The 23,532-nt window shown below is 43.9% G+C and overlaps 1 protein-coding gene across 2 annotated transcripts in view; it reads left to right on the forward strand.

The window, feature by feature from the left end:
* mgat4b (alpha-1,3-mannosyl-glycoprotein 4-beta-N-acetylglucosaminyltransferase B) overlaps window positions 1-19,653 on the forward strand; it is a 60,411-nt gene extending 40,758 nt beyond the window's left edge. Inside the window, exons 7-16 of one of the 2 annotated variants that reach the window (XR_015764438.1) lie at window positions 2,984-3,059; window positions 3,915-4,029; window positions 10,309-10,439; window positions 10,561-10,668; window positions 12,367-12,560; window positions 12,625-12,703; window positions 12,871-12,958; window positions 16,651-16,763; window positions 17,504-17,686; window positions 17,775-19,653. Coding sequence is in view for 1 of the 2 variants with exons in the window: in XM_088009341.1 (XP_087865467.1) it covers window positions 2,984-3,059; window positions 3,915-4,029; window positions 10,309-10,439; window positions 10,561-10,668; window positions 12,367-12,560; window positions 12,625-12,703; window positions 12,871-12,958; window positions 16,651-16,763; window positions 17,504-17,527 (928 nt within the window). In the remaining variant the exon portion in view is untranslated. Of the gene's footprint in view, window positions 1-2,983; window positions 3,060-3,914; window positions 4,030-10,308; window positions 10,440-10,560; window positions 10,669-12,366; window positions 12,561-12,624; window positions 12,704-12,870; window positions 12,959-16,650; window positions 16,764-17,503 lie in introns of both variants that reach the window. The other variant, XM_088009341.1, reaches the window with a different exon arrangement.
* Window positions 19,654-23,532: the final 3,879 nt, after the last annotated feature.

Here is a 23,532-nt window from a genome sequence, read left to right on the forward strand (position 1 = left end):
CTGTATATGTATGGATGCAGGTAGCAGCTGCAGTGCCAGCAGAAGTCAGTTTAGTCTGGGTTTCTGCGATCTTTCTATCAGAATCTCCTGGCAGCGATTCGGACCCGTTCCCTCTCATGTGAAGAACCTCGGGTCGGACCTCAGAGCCTCTCTGAGTCTGAACCTGCAGGATGAGGCTCAGGGTGTTTTGACCACCGTCCTGCGGCAGCGGCCACCCTCCCCCCGCCTGCTTTCACATGCTGAGCCTCCGTAGCGCTCAGCGCCTTGCTGCAGAAGCTGCTGACTCTGACATGAAGAGCCACTCCTGTTAACTTTACTGCTCCCCAATAAAGCGTCGTCTCTCCAGATTGTTTTGAGGCCTCAGTGGGAGATAAACCAACTGCGGCTGTAAAGCCTTTATAGCAGAACGCAGCGGCAATCTGAGTCTATTTCTGGTGGATCACATGAAACATGAACTCTGAAGAGTCTGCTTTGTGTTTCCTGCAGCTGAAAATTTCTGGTTTCATCCTTTGAGTTTAGCTGCTGTTTTTCTGCCTCTGGAGTTCAAAGGTCAGAGTTCAGAAAACATTAGTTCAGCACTGAACCTTCTAGAGGATCAGCTGGTGTTAGAAAAATTAAAATATGCTCAGATGGTAACAGATCTGTAGTGATTTGGGTTTTCTGTGTTATGTAGAGTCTCTGTGTTGTCCTCTGTCCCTTTATTGAGTGCAGCTGTTCCTTGTTTCCCCCGATCGGCTCCCTGTGTATTTAAACCCACCTGTGTTCCTTCTTCTCTGCTGGGTCCTTGTCTAGCTGTCTTGTCTGCTGTCAGTTTCCATTTTTACCAGTCGCTACCAGAGATTAGCTACTAGCTCTGCTCACTCTGTGCTGCGGGGATTTCTACATTGTTCATCAAATCTCTGTTTACTCTCCATAACCTGGGCCTGCTGCGTCTGCCTCACCACTCTACTACCGCACTTCATGACAAGACCATCCTTAAATATTGGTAAAACAATGAAGATACAGAAGAAAATGTCATGAATATCTAATATTAAGCATATGAAAGTTAAATGTCCAAAACCTCTGCTGCTCTAAATGAAGTAAAGGAATCACTAAACATGCATATCTAGTATAATTCACTGACTGTTCATATCTGACATGTGTTGAAGTAAAACGTTCATAGATTACATTTTTATTTTACAAAATAGAGCCAATACGTATAGTCAGACTTATTGAAACCAAGTACAACATTTTAAAATTCATGCACACAGCACAGAAAATCTTTTACTAAACAAGATTCAAACAGATTTAAAGGGAAAAACCAAATACAGACTTAAAGGAACTGAAACTTTAAAAACCGTAGCCTGAGAACGGCGATGACGGAAAAATGAACTCTGAGTTAAAACTCCTGATGAATTTAAAATTCATGTGAAAATGATCATGATGAAGTGAATTGGAGTTTAATAACTGACGTCTGGTTGAAATGTGTCGCTAATAATGTTCTGAGTCGGACAGCGACTTTTATTTTATGTGAATTTGGAGCAGATAGTTTTCTCTGTTTCCTTTTAGTTTTTACATGAAATGAACTGACTGTGAGGGGAGCTGCTGCTTCAGTGGCTGACGGACGTTAGCGCCCCCAGCGGGCCTGAAGCCTCCGTGTTTGCTCTGCAAATTCAAATTTCCTCGTCTGGAAGCAGAATCATTCAAAGCGGCGCTGAGTGCTGGGCTTTGTGCAGGAAGGTGCGATCAGGTCAGGTCAGCGGCGGTTTGATTCTCCTCTGAACGGCTAGAAGCGTTTCGCTGGAAAAGTTTCATGCAGGCGCCTCTTCAGTCCGCTGCAACCGGAGCAACCAGAGCAACCGGAGCAACCAGAGCAACATGACTGCAGAGCAACCAGAGCAACATGACTGCAGAGCAACCGGAGCAACATGACTGCAGAGCAACCGGAGCAACCGGAGCAACATGACTGCAGAGCAACCAGAGCAACATGACTGCAGAGCAACCAGAGCAACATGACTGCAGAGCAACCAGAGCAACATGACTGCAGAGCAACCAGAGCAACATGACTGCAGAGCAACCGGAGCAACCGGAGCAACATGACTGCAGAGCAACCGGAGCAACCAGAGCAACATGACTGCAGAGCAACCAGAGCAACATGACTGCAGAGCAACCGGAGCAACATGACTGCAGAGCAACCGGAGCAACATGACTGCAGAGCAACCAGAGCAACATGACTGCAGAGCAACCAGAGCAACATGACTGCAGAGCAACCAGAGCAACATGACTGCAGAGCAACCAGAGCAACATGACTGCAGAGCAACCGGAGCAACCGGAGCAACATGACTGCAGAGCAACCGGAGCAACCAGAGCAACATGACTGCAGAGCAACCAGAGCAACATGACTGCAGAGCAACCGGAGCAACCGGAGCAACATGACTGCAGAGCAACCGGAGCAACCAGAGCAACATGACTGCAGAGCAACCAGAGCAACATGACTGCAGAGCAACCGGAGCAACATGACTGCAGAGCAACCGGAGCAACATGACTGCAGAGCAACCAGAGCAACATGACTGCAGAGCAACCAGAGCAACATGACTGCAGAGCAACCAGAGCAACATGACTGCAGAGCAACCAGAGCAACATGACTGCAGAGCAACCGGAGCAACCGGAGCAACATGACTGCAGAGCAACCGGAGCAACCAGAGCAACATGACTGCAGAGCAACCAGAGCAACATGACTGCAGAGCAACCGGAGCAACATGACTGCAGAGCAACCGGAGCAACCGGAGCAACCCGACTGCAGAGCAACCAGAGCAACATGACTGCAGAGCAACCGGAGCAACCGGAGCAACCAGAGCAACATGACTGCAGAGCAACCGGAGCAACCATAGGCCCAACACAGGCTCCCTTCTGTTCCTGGATTTGCATCTGTGCGTGTCGAACAGCTGCTGCACCTGAACAGATGACTAACCAGCTTCCTCTTCCTCCCCTTCCTCCTCCTCAGGTGGAGGACGAAGCAGAACCTGGACTACTGCTTCCTGATGATGTACGCTCAGACCAAAGGAACGTACTATGTTCAGGTAAACTGATGATCAATCGTTTCTCACAATAACAAAACTGAACGATCAATAAACTTCAAATTGTAATGAAATCACAAAACCAAAACAACAAATGAAGAAGGTTTAGTTAAGATCAAATACTTTTGTCATCCAGAAAATTGATTTTAAAAAATTATGAAATTGTAAATTATTGATCTGGTTTTAATTCGTGATGCCACTGATTTATTAATTTTAACTGTAATGTTTCAGATCAAAGTGACATTAAAGTAAAAGTTTCCATTCAGAGGCGGCTGGAGCCGCTCAGGGTTCGAATCCTTTCCTGCTGAAAATCAGCTGACTCCGTGTTTTAGATAAACTCCAACATTTATTTTATTTTTTTAATTATTGATCCAGATCAGAATGGCCCAGACCTTTAAAATAAAGGTCCTGAATGCAGTCAGTTATTGATGATTATTGATTATATTAGTGATGGAGTTAATTATTGGGAAATAATTACTGGCACTAACGAATGTTTTCCAGCCTGGACCTGGGACCGCCTGCTGGGACTCTTCAAAATAAAAGCCCAGATCAGAAATCCACCAAATCATCCTGAAAAGTATTCCCAGCTGGCCTTTCCCCCATGGAGTCGACCTCCCTGTGGATGAACTTTGACCCTCTCTGCTGATTTATTTCAGACACATCAGAGGGTTTTCCAGCATTAACGCTCCAGACTTTGACTAGGCCAGCCCAGAACCCTCACTGTGGCTCTTTGCAGCCCATTCTAGACTGATGGATCGCTTTTAGAGACCTGCTTCATGCTATCAGACTGGTTCTGTTAAACGGGAGGTCTCACTCTGAGCAGGTTTTTAAACTCCTGTGGTCCGTCTCTGTTTTTAGTTGGAGGACGACATCGTGGCGCGTCCGAACTACTTCACCACCATGAAGAACTTTGCGCTGCAGCAGCCGTCAGAGGAGTGGATGATCCTGGAGTTCTCCCAGCTCGGATTCATCGGTGAGTTCACCGCTGCTTTGGGTTTGGTTACGAACTTTATCGCCTAAAACACGCCGGCTTTACACAGGCTGCTAGCAGAACATTCAGGCCGCCACAGGCTTGATGTTTAATTTATCATTATTAATAAGTGATAGCTTCCGCTGCTACAGCTACCACTAGCTACCTCTGCTACAGCTACCACTAGCTACCTCTGCTACAGCTACCACTAGCTACCTCTGCTACAGCTACCAGTAGCTACCTCTGCTACAGCTACCACTAGCTACCTCTGCTACAGCTACCAGTAGCTACCGCTGCTACAGCTACCACTAGCTACCTCTGCTACAGCTACCACTAGCTACCTCTGCTACAGCTACCACTAGCTACCTCTGCTACAGCTACCACTAGCTACCTCTGCTACAGCTACCAGTAGCTACCGCTGCTACAGCTACCAGTAGCTACCTCTGCTACAGCTACCAGTAGCTACCGCTGCTACAGCTACCACTAGCTACAGCTGCTACAGCTACGACTAACTACAGCTACCACTAGCTACAGCTACCACTAGCTACCACTAGCTACAGCTACCACTCGCTACCACTAGCTTACAGCTACCACTCGCTACCACTAACTACAGCTACCACTAGCTACAGCTGCTACAGCTACGACTAACTACGGCTACCACTGCTACAGCTACCACTAGCTACAGCTACCACTCGCTACCACTAACTACAGCTACCACTAGCTACAGCTACCACTACCTACCACTGCTACAGCTACAGCTACCACTAGCTACCTCTACTACAGCTACCACTAGCTACCTCTGCTACAGCTACCACTCGCTACCACTAACTACAGCTACCACTAGCTACAGCTACCACTAGCTACCTCTGCTACAGCTACCACTCGCTACCACTGCTACAGCTACCACTAGCTACAGCTACCACTAGCTACCTCTGCTACAGCTACCACTAGCTACCACTGCTACAGCTACCACTAGCTACAGCTACCACTGGCTACCACTAGCTACAGCTACCACTCGCTACCACTAACTACAGCTACCACTAGCTACAGCTGCTACAGCTACGACTAACTACGGCTACCACTAGCTACCACTGCTACAGCTACCACTAGCTACAGCTACCACTCGCTACCACTAACTACAGCTACCACTAGCTACAGCTACCACTAGCTACCTCTGCTACAGCTACCACTTGCTACCACTGCTACAGCTACCACTACCTACCACTGCTACAGCTACAGCTACCACTAGCTACCTCTGCTACAGCTACCTCTGCTACAGCTACCTCTGCTACAGCTACCACTAGCTAAAGCTACCACTAGCTACCTCTGCTACAGCTACCACTCGCTACCACTAACTACAGCTACCACTAACTACAGCTACCACTAGCTACAGCTACCACTAGCTACCTCTGCTACAGCTGCCACTAGCTACAGCTACCACTAGCTACCACTGCTACAGCTACCACTAGCTACAGCTACCACTAGCTACCTCTGCTACAGCTACCACTCGCTACCACTAACTACAGCTACCACTAACTACAGCTACCACTAGCTACCTCTAGCTACCTCTGCTACAGCTACCACTAGCTACCTCTGCTACAGCTACCACTAGCTACCACTGCTACAGCTACCACTAGCTACAGCTACCACTAGCTACCTCTGCTACAGCTACCACTCGCTACCACTAACTACAGCTACCACTAACTACAGCTACCACTAGCTACCTCTAGCTACCTCTGCTACAGCTACCACTAGCTACCTCTGCTACAGCTACCACTAGCTACCTCTGCTACAGCTACCACTGCTACAGCTACCACTAGCTACCTCTGCTACAGCTACCACTAGCTACCTCTGCTACAGCTACCACTAGCTACCTCTGCTACAGCTACCACTGCTACAGCTACCACTAGCTACCTCTGCTACAGATACCACTAGCTACCACTAACTACAGCTACCACTAGCTACCACTGCTACAGCTACCACTAGCTACAGCTACTACTAGCTACCGCTGCTACTAGCCACTGCTGCTATAAATGCAAACTATCGTGGTTTTCAGACTTAAAGAACAGATAAAGTTCCTGTAAGGACAGAAGCTGTCTGGGTCGGTTCTGCAGTCAGAACTGTTCTGGTTCTGGAGCCAGCCTCATTTCATCGCCTCCAGTATCAGACCAAAGCTTTTCCGTCTGAATCACTGAATCCTTTAATTGGAGTCGATGTGTTCCTGTCCCGTCCGTGGGGGACAGATGGACGTCTGGATGAGTCCAGGTGGAAGAACGAAGATGGGCCGATAATGAGTCCGTTGCTTCATCCTTCATCACTCTTTGTTCTCTTTAGACTGAGCCGGAGAAAGTTCTGGATGAAATCAGTTTGAGGTGAAAGTTCAGGTGGCTGAATGTCGGACGGAGTGTTGTCTCAGTTTATTTCTAAACAAAAACCCGTCAGGTTGAACCTGTTTCATGCTGCAGGGCCAGATATTTACATACACTCTAAAAGAACGGTTTTCTCCCACAAACTGTCATTTCCAGTCAAAATGCTGGCAAGCTGCCAAGAACAATGCTGCCTTGTTCTTAAAGGGCCGGTATCGTGTAAAATCATCAGGCTAAAACGTTTTTCCCTCATAAAAAAACAAACCTGCGGTATTGCTGTGATTCATTCGTGTTTGAGAAGTCCTTTAATCTCCATGGCAACCATTCAGCTGCCTGGGTGGACCTAGCCCCGCCTTCGAGGTGAAGCTCCTCCCCCACTTAGCTCCTTCAGACTAGCCAGCAGCAATTGGCAAACACCTGCTGAGCTCGTTATAGGAGCTGCTGCTCAGAGCAACACTGGTAAAAACGTTAACGGTTTAAAGAAGAGCCATGTTGGATGACTTCCTGGAGGCGGAGCTTCAGGAGCAGCAGGAGTTTTCAAAAGGACAGAGGCCCAATTTGAAGGAAGGAATCAGGAAGTCAAATTTGATATATATAATTTTATAATAACTGAAGTTGACATAGTTACTTGATTGTTCTATAAAATGGCCGCCATGTGCCTGAAAACTTGATACTGGCCCTTTAAGAGATAACAGGAAAACAGAGCTTATTACTCCAGGTTTAGCCTCATTTCGCCTCTTCCAGTTTATTTTACGGTTAAATTTTAAACTCTTATTTGTCACTTATAGGGAGGTTTTGTGTAAAATGAGCTTTCTTGAGGTCAACATAACATTGAATGAATAAGTTGGCGAACGTTTACCTGATGGATCAGCTGTTCAGAAACCTTCTGGAAATCTCCACTTCCTGTTTCCTGCAGCCATGCGCAGCGCCAGCAGCTGATTAAATCTCACTTGGGCCGATTCGCTCCAAACCAGCAGATGGAAACATGACTAATTCCCTTTTTCTTTTTACTACTTTTTTCATGATGTTTTAAAAGTTTCCTTAAAAAAAATGCACGGCAGTTGGATGGAAACCTGGATAAAAACTGTTTAAAACCTCCTTTAAATTTTCGTTTTTATTTCCTGGCCTTTAACACAAAGTGAATCATTTCAGTGTGCATTCTGTTTTATATTTTTGTGTTCATTTCTAACTTTATTCTTTAAATTTCTTTTGCTATCACGTTTTGCTGCCTGCTGTGCATCACTTTGGTCAGCTTATTTTAAGGTTCTTTATCAAGAAGTTTGATTGAATGTTTAGATTTTCTTTCTCAAACTAATGAGTAAAGAATCTCATTATCGTGTCTTAAAATAAACTAATAATTTTAATGCCTCTATTAATATATGAAATGTGTAGAAAATGAGTTTCAATGTCAACAGAGCAGAGAAGCTTCAATCTCTGCAGGTTTTTTATTGTTTTCCTGTTGAAAAAGTGGCAGCAGCAGCAGAGGATTGTCTAGAAGTGGGAGGCTGCAGCGCCCTCTGCTGGAAGAAACAGGAGCAACAACTCCACAGTGTGCTAATATCAGTAAATAAGAGAAAACGTAATTATTATAAGTAATCAATATGTTTTACTGTCTAATTGAATCTTTTGTCTTCATGTTTACTGGTTTGCTCAAAGCTGATTGGGTGGCAGGAAGCCGCCCAGCAGGGGGCGCAGCGCTGAGCTGGAGGGAACCAGGATCAGAACCTGGAACAGAACCAGGTTCTGATTCTGTTTTTTCTGGATCTTTGGGTTTTTGTTCCTTAGTCTCTCAGCAGCACAGTCTTGTATTTTCCTGCTCTTCCTGTTCTTCCTGTATTTTCCTGCTCTTCCTGTTCTTCCTGTATTTTCCTGCTCTTCCTGTTCTTCCTGTATTGTACTGCTCTTCCTGTTCTTCCTGTATTTTCCTGTTCTTCCTGTATTTTCCTGCTCTTCCTGTTCTTCCTGTATTTTCCTGTTCTTCCTGTATTTTCCTGCTCTTCCTGTTCTTCCTGTATTGTCCTGCTCTTCCTGTTCTTCCTGTATTGTCCTGCTCTTCCTGTTCTTCCTGTATTTTCCTGTTCTTCCTGTATTTTCCTGCTCTTCCTGTATTTTCCTGCTCTTCCTGTTCTTCCTGTATTTTCCTGCTCTTCCTGTTCTTCCTGTATTTTCCTGCTCTTCCTGTTCTTCCTGTATTGTCCTGCTCTTCCTGTTCTTCCTGTATTTTCCTGTTCTTCCTGTATTTTCCTGCTCTTCCTGTTCTTCCTGTATTTTCCTGTTCTTCCTGTATTTTCCTGCTCTTCCTGTTCTTCCTGTATTTTCCTGTTCTTCCTGTATTTTCCTGCTCTTCCTGTTCTTCCTGTATTTTCCTGCTCTTCCTGTTCTTCCTGTATTGTCCTGCTCTTCCTGTGCTCCTTGTGGTCCGCGGCCCTGGCCTCGTGTTTGCAGCCTGACCTCGAGTCGCCTGCACGGCGGCGGCGGCTTTAATAAACTCTTCAGGGTCCGGCTGACTCTCTGAATCAAATCAAACGAAGGGGAAGCTGCAGGGTCGCTCCCTCTCGTTCAGCTGCTCATGTTTGCTAAGTTTAGCTGCGGTTTCATCTCATCGGCGCTCCTGCAGCCCTCCGGAGGCCGACACGTCCACCCGGATCAGGCAGGCCCAGCCGAGGCCCGGAGCCGGCCCGGTCCGGGGGCGGAGCTGCTCACGCTCTGACCTTTCGTGTTCAGAGCGGCTCTGAGCAGGCAGAATGAGTCCTGCTGCAGGAAACGCTGTGCCCTCCCAGTCAGAGGCTCTAAAAAGCTAAAACACGTTGATTCAGTTCAGAAAGCGTTTTCAGGTTCTGGCCGTCGGATCCGTCCAGGAGTTTCTGCCACTCTGGCTTCCATACAGCTGCTTTTTAACTGGCTGCTTTAAAAAAAATTATCATCAATAAATCAGCAACCATATCAACCTGATTCCTACTGAGCGCCTAAAAGGAACAAATATTAAAAATAAACTTTTTCATGCCCAACAGCGTATCTGGGCCACATGAGAAAGTTTATTATTTTTTCACTTGGTGTCCCTTTTGGACCTCCGTAGAATCCATTTCCCTTATCTATGGTTAAATATTGTGATTTTCAGACTTAATGACATTAGCATGCTGAGCTAATGTTAGCTTAACATGCTAAAGTTCACAAATAATGATTGAGATTTCCAGTTTTATTCTCCACAAAATAAAAATTTGCCCCATTATAGAAACAAAATAGAGACAACGTTGGTGTAAAGTAATGCACAATGCGGTGCTGTTTGAGCTAACGCTAACATGCTAATAACTACACCAATTGTTTTTGTCTTGTTTTGTAAAATGGACTGTGGCCTAAACCCGTAAATCAAGCTAACATTATGAATCCATAGATAATTATTGTGATATTAAGACCTGCTTACACATTAGCATTATCATCCTAATGCTATCATCATTGTTAGCCTGCTAATGGCCACAGCTAACTTTCAGATGAATAACAATGGCTTTCAAAATGTTTCATATTGATTCCAAATCAACTACAATGAGGCTGTTAGCTTTAGTAAACCTTCCACAGCCTAGCATTAATGTCCAAAGCTAATCGTATAATATTCAGATATGCTAACATAGCCTTAGTATGCTAACATCATTGCTAATATTTCCTGTTGAAAACTGTCATCTCTACATCTGCAGCTTCAATTCAGTTCAAAAATACTTTATTAATCCCAAAGGAAATTAAATGTAACTCATATTAATATTTCATATTTGAGGGAAACAGGAAGTGTAACATGAGATCAGTTATCGGTGTTATGATGCTAACTATGCAGAAACATTACATTTCTGGTGCAGATGTGTTAAGTAACTTTGTTTTTAGTGGCAGCTGATTGTCTCTCAGTTTAGGTGTTTCTGTCTCCATGCAGGTAAAATGTTCAAGTCTCTGGATTTGTCGCTGATCGTGGAGTTCATGCTGATGTTCTATAAGGACAAGCCCATCGACTGGCTGCTCGACCACATCATGTGGGTCAAAGTGTGCAATCCGGAGAAGGACGCAGTGAGTCCAAAGCCGCAGCTTTCTCTCCTTTTCTCCTTGAATCGATCATTTTCCAAGAACGAATAGAAACCCTGAAGACGTTTGTGCCGGGATCAGCCATGTTGCCTGTTGTCTCCATCAGAAACACTGCGACCGGCAGAAAGCCAACCTCAGGATCCGATTCAAGCCGTCGCTCTTCCAGCACGTCGGCACTCACTCGTCTCTGGCCGGGAAGATACAGAAGCTGAAGGTACTGTCTCTCCCTGTGCACAGAAATCTGGAATCGGGATCATTTCCTGCTGCGACCTTCAGCTGTCACTTCTGCAGCAGGACAGACTGACGGTTATAGAGTGGCCTAGTCCCGGCCTGGTGACCTTTGCCGCACGTCTTCACTCTCTCTTTCCTGTCCGAGCTCCGTCAAATAACGGCCACAGCTAAGCACTTTGAATTGCCTTGTTCCTGAAATTCAACTATATAAATAAAATTACCTTACCAAACAAACCTTTTAAAACTAAAAGTCGATCTCAGGTTCTATTGAGGTTATGTTGAGGTTGAGATTATGTTTTGTTGAGATTGTGATGATGTTCTGCAGAGGTTGTGATGAGAGCGAAAATTAGCGCGAAAGCTCCTCACCGGGTTGAACCTGCATGGTGAGGTTAGCGCTGGTTTGTTAGCCGCTAACGCTCCGACCAACCGGGAACACAGACGTGAACTTTACAGGGCAGACAGCGCCAGACGCTGGGCAGAGTTGGGATGGAAACGCTCCACATCATTCTTTGTTCACAAAGATAAATTATTCTCAACACTCTTTTGGAAGCGACAAGTTATTCCTGCGGTTTCTCATAGAGCTGCACAACCAGAGCAAACGAGGCGGGTTTAGACTCCTACCGCGATGCAGAGTTCTCCAAAGAAACGTAATTCCTCACAAGGGGTTGATGTAAATATCCATATAGGTCAGCCTGAGTCCAGTTTGAGTGAAAGGAGGAACGCCTGATCCGCACTGAGGTAAAGTTCAGAGATCAAGCTGCTGCAACGCAGAGGCAACGCGCCCAGGTGCCAGCGGTATGGTTGGTCCGCTCTGCCGGCGTTAAATGCATAAGCTATAAGTTTATCTTTTAGGAATAAATCTGCTCTGCCAGTGAAACGCTCAGAGCAACAGAGACGCTTTCAGTCTGGCTTAAAGAAAAAAAAAAAAGAATTTTAATTATTTTTCTGAAAACAAAAACAAGCAAAGCTCAGCCAGGTAGGGGGGCTAGTAAAGCATGGCGGGCCGCCAGGCTTATAATCCACTGGGGGAAACCCTGGCTTTAGATTAAGGTAGCTATTACCAGTGGTGGGATCACCTACCCAAAAGATAGCTTCACTAACTGCTAATTCACTAAGTGTTTAGCGCTAGCATATCTATCACTAAACGACAAAACACTTAGTGAATGGCACATTAAAGAATTAGCAGAAACTGATGCTAACTCACGCCTTAGCGTTCACAAAAAATTTGTGAACGCTAAACTGCTAAGCTTAAAAATATTTGCAAATGCTAACATTAAACCACTAAACACAAAGTTATCAGAAGCTAATGCTAACCATTAAGATGTCCGTCTCTCTTGTCCTTCATGATCTGAGACTTGCTAACAGCAAAGTCCTCAGATTCTGATTCTGTTTCTTTTTATCACGTTAAAGTTGTGTAAATGTGATGACCAAAATAGAAAATGTGATGCGACATGAAGTTCATCCAAAATGTGGAACATTTTATGGCAATAGCAGGTTTAAAAGACTCAAAAATGGCTGACATCTTGAAAAATGGCTGAGAAGTGAACATGCTAAAGCTAATGTTGGTGGTATCATCCACAGTTAACAGATTTTCACAGTTCGGAGAGTTTCCTGTTTAAGCATTGCTTTTCCTCAGAGGGGAATGAATGCGGTCGTCTTTATCGTCCTGCCTCTTCTCCAGGACAAGGACTTTGGGAAGCAGACGCTACATAAGGGTCACGCCAACCCGCAGGCGGAGGTGACCACCAGCCTGAAGACCTACCAGCACTTCACCCTGGAGAAGGCCTACGCCGGAGAGGACTTCTTCTGGGCCTTCACGCCCGTGGCCGGCGACTTCATCAGGATCCGCTTCTTCACACCCGTCCGCATCGAGAGGTCGGTACGGCGTGGCGCGGGGAGGAACTTCCTGTCTGGAGTTAAAGCTTTCTGTTGTTTTTAGGTTCTTCTTCCGGAGCGGAAACATTGAGCATCCAGGAGACAAACTGTTCAACACGTCAGTGGAAGTTCTGCCATTCGATGTGAGTCCAGAAAGTCAAACCAGACCAGATTCATTCCTCTGACATCTGAAATGTCAGATGAAACCTCGGAGTTTAGAAATATGAGACCCAAAGAAAAACGAGGTTGGGACTAAAACATGGACCTGGATCTAAATCAAATAATTTCTGCTTGTTTTTGTGTTTCCCAGAATATTCAGGCTGAGAAGGAGGCGCTGACGGACGGGAGGGAGAAGAAGCCGAAGTACCATCGAACCGAGGACGGATTCATCCGGATTGGTGAGCCCTCAGTCCCGGTTCTGCTTCAGTTCTGAGTACCATACCAACTTTATTTATAAAGCACTTTAAAACAACCACAGCTGATACAAAGTGCTGTACATCAAAACACAACATAATAAAAAAACATAAAATAAAAACTTACAGTTTAAAAACAAAAACATACAATTTAAAACTGGATCCTGCTGGAGTTGAAAGCCAAGTAAAGTAGATGAGTTTAAGACGAGCTTTAAAAGTGGACAGTGAAGGGGCCTCTCTGACCTGCAAAGGCAAGTCGCTCCATATGGGGCCCCTGGCAGAGGAGCCCTGTCCCCTCTGAGCTTCCTGCTGGACCTCGGTTCCTCCAGGAGCAGCTGATCTGCCCTGAGAGACCGATGGGGTATGTAGGGGTCAAGAAGCTCAGAGAGGTAAGCCGGGGCAAGATTATGCAATGATTTAAAAACAAACATAAGAATTTTAAAATGAATCCTAAAATATACAGGCAGCCAGTGAAGTGAGGTCAGGGGTCACCTGCTCCCTGTCGAGTTCCTGTCCTAAGTGGTGCAGCAGCATCTGAACCAGCTGCAGACGTGAGAGCAGCGACTGACTGACTCCCAGATAAAGTGAGTTACAGTAATCCAATCGAGTCGAAATAAAAGAATATTAAGCACAGAGTCAATGGTGTTCAATAAAACACGTGGGTTATGGCAGTTTGAGGAAATGATATTTGCCAAATATTCCCTTTTTGCCTCTTTAACCGTGCTCTGGTAGAGACGCCAACAGTCTTTTAAAATCTGAAGAGTAACCTGCAGTTTATCCTCTTTCCACCTCCGTTCAACACGGCGACATTCCTTCCTGCAGCAGAGTTCAGTCATTAAACCAAGGCTCAGGTTTAATCCTGGGCTGCCTGGTTTTTAACCGAGTCCAGGATGGTTTGGGAGGAAGAATAGAACCAGGACCAGAGCTCTTCTGAATCAGAGTGGAGGAAGTCAGATGATCCACAGAGCTGGAGAAAAGCAGTAGAGAACTGAGTGGCAGTGGAAGGGTTAATAATCCGACAGCAGCAGCTCGAGTTTTAACTGCAGCAGGTGTCAAACTGACACTGAATAAAACAGGCAGGTGATCCGAGAACAGAGTCACAGATTTCCAGGTTAGTCACAGGCAGACCGCAGGAAATGACCCGGTCCAGTGTGTGTCGGTGCTGTAGGGCCGGATACGGCCTGGACCAGGCTAAGAGTCCAGAAGGCTTAAAAAGTCCTTTACCAGAGGCTTATCAGGACAACACACGTGTATGATTAAATCTACAAGAACATGTTCATAGTTAGTTATAATCCCAGATAAAAAGTCAGAGAAGTCGCTTATAAAATCCTTATTATATTTGGGGGGCCGGTAGACGACAGCACAGAAAACTGGGTTTACGTGTCTCGTCTCAAATGCCGTAAACTCAAAGCTGGGAAATGATGTCTGTAGAAAACACTGCTTACATCTGTAGTCCTGTAAGACCGGCTCTGCAGTTTGCACCGCAAGACTGTTAACAGAAGATGGCTGCCTGGAGGAAATGACCAGGAAAAACCCCAGGATCGAGAAGTTTCTGGTTCAAAAGAGAAAATGAGAGGATGAAGAAGCTAGCTGGTTAGCTAGTTAGCTGGTTGGCCAGTTAGCTTCTTCTAAATGCAAATGTTTCTGTGTAAGAGATTTATCTTCGTCTCATTAAAACCAAAATATCTTCTCATTTAAATAAGTAGCAAAACCTCCTGGAAGGTTGAAATGTTGTCCTTTATGGCATTTGAACAAATCAGTCAGAGAAAATATTTTATGTTCTAAAGATGAGAAAGCAAAGCGTTTAAACTCGGTGCTACGAGGCGACGGCTGAGGAGCAGCAGGTCCTCATGTTGGTGGCATTAAAATCTCAGTTCAGATTATTCCTGTAGCGCCGTTTCACAACACCTCATCTTTAGACACTTCAGTCATTTTCTCATGTCAGTTTTTTAATTTGACTTTCTGCAGACGCTGCGTCTAAAAAATCAGGTTGAGTTCAGTTTTACAGTGTAAATGGAAGATTTTATGACCAACTTTGGAAATAATATCAAAAGTCTCAAATTACTTAATGAACCACTTCAATACTTCTTTCAGTGTTCTATCCGGACCGGGTCAGACCGGACCGGGTTGGGCCGGACCGGGTCGGGTCAGACCGGACCGGGTCGGGCCGGATCGGGTCGGGTTGGGTTAGACCGGACCGGGTCGGGTCAGATTGGACCGGGTTAGATCGGATCGGGTCAGACCGGACCGGGTCGGGCCGGATCGGGTCGGGTTGGGTTAGACCGGACCGGGTCGGGTCAGATCGGATCGGGTTAGATCGGATCGGGTCAGACCGGACCGGGTCGGGCCGGATCGGGTCGGGTTGGGTCAGATCGGATCGGGTCAGATTGGACCGGGTCAGACCGGACCGGGTCGGGTCAGATCGGATCGGACAGGGTCAGATTGGACCTGATCGGGTCCGGTCGGGTCGGGTCAGATCGGGTCGGGTCAGATCGGACTGGGTCGGGTCAGATTGGACCGGATCGGGTCGGGTCGGACCGGGTCAGATTGGACCGGGTCAGACCAGATCGGGTCAGATTGGACCGGATCGGGTCAGATCGGGTTGGGTCGGGTCAGATCGGGTCGGATCGGGTCGGTGTCACCAGGGACCTCTGAGCTCATGCAGCTGACATCCAGCCACTGCAGGCTGAATAATCTGCTGAACAGGAACAAACGCTGCTGTTTTCAGGGATTACGGCTGTACCTGAAAGCATCGCAGCGGAGCGATAATCCCGGCTGGGATTACGCTGCACTGAGGTGGAAGCAACTGAAACAGGTCCTGAACAGAAATCCAGCTGGGATTACAGGAGCAGCTCCTGGTAATCTGTGTTAACCTCGATAATCTGCAGCTCTTAAATACCTCAGCCGCTCACCGCAGATAAAACACATGAAGATGGCCTTCTCAGGATTTATTCAGCACAACCTGAGCCAAACAGACAAATCATTCAGAACCAGATCGGTCGGAACCAGCCCGGTTCTGCTGATCAGGAGGCTACCATGACAACTACTAATCCCACAATGCACTGCTTCAACCTTTCAGTCTCAGCAGGAAGATGGAGTTTCGCTCCATCTCGACTTGAAGACTTTTATTTTACGAGCGTAAATGATTCAGAAAACGTTCACTGCTTATCAGGTTCATTCTGATTCATTGTTTCTGCAGACCAGAGTCCCAACGGGAACCTTCGTTTTCATTAGTTTCTGGTACGAATGTAAATCCAACGCACAGCCGCTAATAGTGATGGAAGCAGCTTCTCCGGGTCATTTGTGCTTCAAACCATCTGATTGGACGCTGGAATACACTGCTGATGTTTTCAAGTTGTGCTAAAAGCAGTTAGCTTATAAGAAGCTTATCTAGGCTAAAATAGCATCTGAATGCTAACATATAGCAGCTAACGCTAATGATAGCGTCCACATTTATAAGAAACTAAATGGATAGAATAACACTTTGCTCCAGTCTGATGGTTGAAGAACAGATTAAATCTATAAATGTTCCTGATGTTCAGCTCATTCAGTGAAAGGTTTTTGAGTGTAAAATGTTGCTGATTTTGCTGATTTCAGCTGCAGTTGTGATGGTGAACCTCCTGCAGATGGTTTTGCTTCTCCAGTTCCTTTGCTAACGCCGCTGCTTCTGTCTCCAGGATCCTTCCAGAACGGGATCGCAGAGGGAGAGGTCGACCCGACCTTCGGGCCCCTAGAGGCCATGCGCCTCACCGTGACGACGGACTCACCTGTCTGGGTGATCCTCAGCGAGGTGAGGCGGCGCTGCTGACCTTCAGGTTTCTGGTTTTGACTTTCAGGAGCGACTTGGGCGTTATTGACAATCAGTGTTTCTTTAGCAGGTTAAAACGACCTTCACTGCATTTCCATTCATCGGATAATTTTGCTATTTTGCTATAATTTAGAAAATAAATGTGCTCAATAGAATCACGCTAATAAGCTGATAAAGGAGCTGAAAACAGAACTGAGGAGGTAAAATCTCATTATCTGACTTTTTTTTTTTGGAACAATGTAACAATTTTTTTTTATGTTGCCCACAAAAATTAACTTGTTCAAGGAAGCATAATAGTTAATATTTATTAGAAATAGATTAGAAATAGAAATCAAACTTATTCAAAAGTCTGTAATCTTGGATCTTTTCAAATCAAGACTTTATCTCAATAATTTTATTTCCATATTTAATTTTAGGTGTTTTATGGTTATCTCACCTGGTCGGTACAAACCGGGGAGTGAACAGCTGAAGTGTTTCTCGCAGCCAGCAGTCACTCTGAACTCACCTGGAGGGAAAAGGCTGAACCAAATCCAATTAGCTGCGCAAAGTTAGCACAACTGACAGACATGAGTCATGTTTGATTTGGGGAGAAGGGGAGGAAGTACCAGCATTCTTACAAAATAAGAGCCCATATTTTACCTTAAGTGAAGCTTTATTTTGAAGAGTTATGCTGGGTTTTGTTTTATTTTGTAATTGTTCCTCATTCTGTCCGCTTCCTGCAGATCTTCATAAAGAAAGCGGAGTGAAGCTCCGCCTCCTGAGCTCACCTGAGCGCAGAGCGGCGCCCCTGTGTGGCTGCTGCGGAGCCGTTCAGCTCAGAGACTGAAACCCTTCGAACAGGCGGCGCCGGCTGGTTTCCACGGCAACGCGGACCAACCAGAGTTCTGTATTTATGTGTACATACGGTAAGATAAATGTGAAAACACTGGAAGTCGGAGTGCCGAGCCGCCTCCGATGATCGATCTGCTGCTTCGACACACTTCCTGTCTGCAGACACACCCCTTCCTGTCGTCACACACCACCTTCACACACACTCACGGGCGTGTGTGTGTGTGTCAGCCGCTGCGGGTCCTCCCTCCGTCGGTTAACGAGTTGCCTTAACGAGGACAGAGCAGACTGCGTCCATGTAGCGTCCGTCCTGCTGAAACTACTGAAGGCGTTTGGAGTTCGACCTGAGGCCTTCTCGCCACAGCACCCCTTGTTTACTGCGCCGCCTGGAAACTTTCTGTTTTCCGTAGAGAGACTGTTTTCCATCCAGACGTTGTCTTCCAGAGAGGGACCAGCCTGCGGGCTCGGAGCAGAGGAAGTTTGGATAAATGGTTCCCGTTCTGTCGTTCCTTCACATCAGCTGTAGGTGCCTTCTGATGTAAATAGTCCCGAAACACGGGTCGCTCTTCCCGACCACATTTTACTCCCTTTAGTTTGGATTTTAGATGTGGAGGAACAGCAGATTTTCTCTTCTGATCAAAAATGCCAAGAAGTTTTTCTACGCCACGTCACACCGGCTCTGCAGCCGTCCTCCGTCACAGCAGGACGTCAAAAATGTTTCAGCTGTGGATACAAGCATCAACATTAGCATGCTAACCCCTCAGGTCCAGTGTTCTATATGGATGACGGCCATTTTTCAAGATGGTTGCCTTTTTTTTTTTACTAATATTTGGAATAAAATGTTCCTCATTTCCATGAGTTGGAGGAACTTTGTGTCTCCATAAAACTTTAAAGTGATAAAAAGCAGCAGAATCAGAAACTGAGGATTTTGCTGTTGGCGAGAGACGGACCACTTAACGGTTAGCGTTAGCTTCATTAATTTTTTTAAACGTATTGAACAGTTTAGCGTTAGCATAACTAAGATTCTCCTTTAGTTAGTGGCTGGTGAACCATACATAGCTTAACTGGTTAGCGGTGGATAATAATTCCTGCCAACTTTAGTGGAAACATGTATTCTCCATTAAAACCATGGTGGCCATTTTGAAAAATGTCCACCAGAAAAAGAACAAGATCAAGAAAATATAAATAATTTGAAAATATTTAGGCTTTAATTTGACACCAAACACATTCATCTAATTGGAGATTTTTGTGCAAAACTAAAAATTTATTTTCCATTACAATGGCAGCCATCTTGAAAAATCAAAAACTTACCTATAATTATGATTTCTATGACTTCTGTATGATTTGACACCAAAAGCATTACACTTTGGCAAACTTAGGGCCACAGTACATTTTCCTTGACCACCATGGCGGCCATCTTGAGTGTTTCAGAGACTTAACGCTCTTTTGGGGGGAACATTTGTGTCATGTTTGGTTCTTGTATCCGCACATGAAAGATTTTGCTGAAACGTTAGATCTGCTGGTCAAAACTTCCTGCCGTGACGTTCTGCTTTCATTTCGAAGCTTTTTACAATCAAACCCTTCAGATTCACCGTGTCGGATTGGACGGGTTTCACAAACACTGCAGTAGAAAGGGTTAGATAAAGATTTTCACATTCATTTTTCTAATTTGAGCTCCTGAGTAACAAAGTTTTCAGTCAGGTTTTTCAGAAAAGCTAAAAACAAGCTGGTTTGGTGAAACAAGGAAGGAGATCCAATCAGATCAGTGATTTTTCCCATCATATCCGTTGGACCATTTTGTTGAAGAAAACCAGGAAAATGACCTCAGGGAACAATTTATCTGGACTTTTCCTCCGCTCAGACGGAGCTCCGGTCTCTCTGCCCAGACTCACTGAACATAACTTGAGTTTTATTTCGTTTCCTCTTTGATGCACTGGATTGCATTACTGTCATCTTGTTTGTGTCTTTTGTACCCTTTAGATAAACTATTTAAATGAGCTTCTATCCAATCTGTGGATTGTAATAAAGAGAGAAAATGAGATAATTTCAGCCTCTTTGTCGTTTTTTACAGTGCAGCACATTTTCACATTGGCCTTCAACAAATCCAAAATGGCCGCCGATAGGTCATCAGTTTCCGCTCAAAGCTCTGCTAACATGGGCTTCATCAGACTGCAAAGATGTAGGAAAGTACCCTGGTGCCAGTTAATCTAATAGCATTTTAGCTCATTTTGATATGAAAGCTAAACTTAGCATTCAGTGACAGAATTAAGTTAATATTAGTATTTTAGGTGTCGAAATAAAAACACTCAGCAAAATATTTTGTGTATGCTAAAAATTTAACTTCAAACTAGACATTTGACTAGCTTAAAGCTAAATATTTATCTTGCTAACTAAATATTTAGTTTTAAACTTACATTTATAAATAGTAATATTCTCTCAGTGAAAATGACTTTTTCCTCTTAAAACAGGCTAAATAATCCAAATTACCGCTGTTATTTTTGACAGTGTCCTGAGGGGAATTTATGTGATTAAAGTTTTGCACTTCTTCTGAACAGCTTGTAAAAGTTTGTATTTGAAAACTTTTGCTGACTGAAGATTTAAAGTTTGACAGTAACGGATTTTACTGTTATTAATAAACTGGTTTACATTGCATTACAGTCAAACTAGACATTTAGCTGGTTTATTCAATATTCTATATATGAAAGAGAGGTTGCTCTACAACAATCACAACTAAGACAACAGCGACCCCATGCGGTCAGATGTTGAGTTACATCTGGGTTTGCGTCATGATGAGACATGATGGGGGTCACAGGTCACATGACGGCGGTCACATGATGGGGGTCAGAGGTCACATGACGGCGGTTGCAGCTCCACTTAAAGGATCAGGAAAATCTGGGATAAAACACCTGAAAGTCTGAGTTCAGATCCAAACCCAAAACAAATGAAACGCAGCTTTAATCTGACAAACAGAAGGAATGAACCGGATGTTTATTCTGCTTTTCTCTAGAATAAACCAGATAATAATATGACCTCAGGATAATAGAAATACATCATGACCTGTTAAAATAAAAAAATAAAAAAATAGTTGCAGCCATGCAGGTTGTTAAATAAAAAATAATTAATTTCTATCTGAGCTGCTCCTGTTCTGCTCCAAACTAAACTTAAAGTTTAATTGGACAAAAACATAAATCCAGGTTATTAATCCAGTTGGCATCTAGCCAACTCATCAAGAACACTGATGTCTGATTAATTAGCTCTTTTTAATGGTGTCTTTTGATCATGAGTCTCCAGCATCATGACTAACAAAATAAGCTCATTTAAAATGTTAAATATTTATTTTTGTTTTATTTTATTTGTCTATTTGTGTATTAGATTTGTTGTGGATCAGAACCAGCCAGTTCTGATCCAAACTCTGAGATGTGCTATTTTAATTTTTATCTCAGAGTTTCTGTGTTCCTTCAGTCAACCAAATACTTTTAATTATGATTGTTTGTTTTTATCACAGACATAGTTGTTTAAATTCAGGAAGATCATAAAACCATAATAATAATGTCACATGTTCTAAAAGTTGAGGTCTAAATATTCTGCCAACTGAATTAAAAAACAAAGACAAGGAGAAATTTTAATTGGCTTCAATTTCTTTTGGCATTTAAAATATAAAAAAAACATGAAATCTTTGGTTGAGAGATACAAAAACTGTTTTTTATTTTTATTTCTTAGTGAATGTTGCATTTATAACTCCATATGTTGGTTGCAGGTATGGCTGACCTCCAGAACATTTTAAAAATCATTTTAATATAAAGTGCCTGGAAGTTCTGACGGAATTAACCAAATAATGCTGATGTGAGAACTGAAGGGATTTTACTACGGAGAGAGAGGAGGGTCATTTTCTGAGGTCTGGGGTTTCAACGGGTTTCTGTGCATATTTGGTCATATTTTCTAATATTTGATGGTTCTCCAGTAAGCGGTGACTGGCTTATGATGAGACACAATGTTACTGTAAAGCAGAGGTTCCCAAACTGTGGGGTGCGCCCCCTAGGGGGGGCGCAGGAAGCCGTCTGGATGAAATAAAACAAAACAAAAAAACATGAACGCTGTATGCGCTGGGTTTTTACCTTAGAATGGCCAACTCTCTGTTATTCCTATGTCAATTTGATACAGTAGAGCCGTGGTCCGCAACCAACGGACCTCGGTCCGGATACGGACCCATATGCCATCCCATCCGGACCGGAATAAATTGTTAAAATATTTGTTAATTTTGACGGGAGAATTAATTTTAAACCGGAGCATTTATTTTTTTCCCCATCTGACACAAGTGCTTTTACCAGCACTGCACTGAGCAAGGATTGGAAGCTACAAACCAATCGCGTGCGAGTCATACTAACCACGTGGTTCAACTAGCGAATCAAATCGGCAGCTTGAACTCAGAGCGAGTTGTATGAACAAACCGAAGCAGAGGTTTGTAGCCAGGCACAGACATCCAGGCAGTGTGATATAAGGAAGAGGAGGTGAAAGGCGAGCGAAAAGCGATTGAAGCGAGAAACGCAGGGAGGTGATACAGGAAGACAGGGTGTGAATTACAGTCAGAAGAGGTACAAACACTATGGCGCTTTCTAAAAAGAGAAAAGTAGATGCCGAAAATCGAGCGTTCAACACGGAGTGGACTGATGCATACATGTTTATGAGAGGCCCCATAGGCCAAAACCTACAAACTCTCTTACACGTACTATCAAACTCTCTGACAGAGTTTGATTGCAACGGAAGTTATCTTAAAATTTCAGTTTCTGATTGGACCCCTGACAGGCTTTTCAAAATAAAAGCGGACCTCCGGTTTATGTTTGATTCATTTAAAAAAAAAATATTGTGTGGGCAAAAAATCCTGTAAAGCACATATGTGCAACCTCAGTTAAAATTGGTCTTATAGGTGTCCCTGTGTCATCCTGAAGTCAGAAAAGTACCTGGTAAGGTATTGTTTATGTAATCTGAAAGATTTGTTAAATGTCATTTGTTAAATGTCAAATGTCAGCAATTTTGATTGAGGTAGCACATATGTGGTTTGCAGATTTTTTTGCCAACATAATATGTTTTAATTTATTTTCAGATATATGATTTCCTTTAGTGTTATGGCAATAGATCCAATATCTGTTTCATTCCCTGGACCTTTCAAAATAAAACTAAATTGCACAATAAAAATGCCTAAACAAATATCAATCGTCCTAACTAAATTTTATAAAATACAAACAAACCATCTTACAAATAACTTAAATATTTCCTATTTATGGCTCTAACATTTAGCATATCAATTAACACAAAGCTTTACATTTTTAAAGCCGCAGAGAGAAACATGAATCAAACATAAACCGGATGTCCGCTTTTATTTTGAAAAGCCTGTCAGTGGTCCAATCAGAAAATGAAATTTTAAGATAACTTCCGTTGCAATCAAACTCTGTCAGAGAGTTTGATGGTACGTGCAAGAGGGTTTGACTGTGAATGTGAGAGGGTTTGATAGTACGTGTAAGAGAGTTTGTAGGTTTTGGCCTATGGGGCCTCTCATACATGTTCATTCTTCCACCCGCGAGCACGAAACCAGTGTGCCTCATATGCTCCGAAACCGTGGCACTTATTAAAAGTGCCAATTAGGGCTGTTGTAAACGAATATTTTAGTAATCGAGTAATCTATCGATTATTCTTACGATTAATCGAGTAATCGGATAAAAAAAATTATAAAATGAAATATTGGTAAATCTGGCATAATACCGGTCGGTGTTACTATCAGATATCAATATCAGTCCAATTTTTCATATTTGAGCATCCCTAACAGTTGCTTTTTTGTAGTTTAGAAAACTAACCTGTAACAATAATAGCTCACTTTCTAAGTTAACCAGAAGAAAAGTTATAGAAAAATCTGAAATTATATTGAATT

Source organism: Poecilia mexicana, unplaced genomic scaffold, assembly GCF_051168715.1.
Source record: "Poecilia mexicana isolate PSO_F unplaced genomic scaffold, ASM5116871v1 scaffold_10, whole genome shotgun sequence".
In the NCBI taxonomy this organism is placed as follows: domain Eukaryota; kingdom Metazoa; phylum Chordata; class Actinopteri; order Cyprinodontiformes; family Poeciliidae; genus Poecilia; species Poecilia mexicana.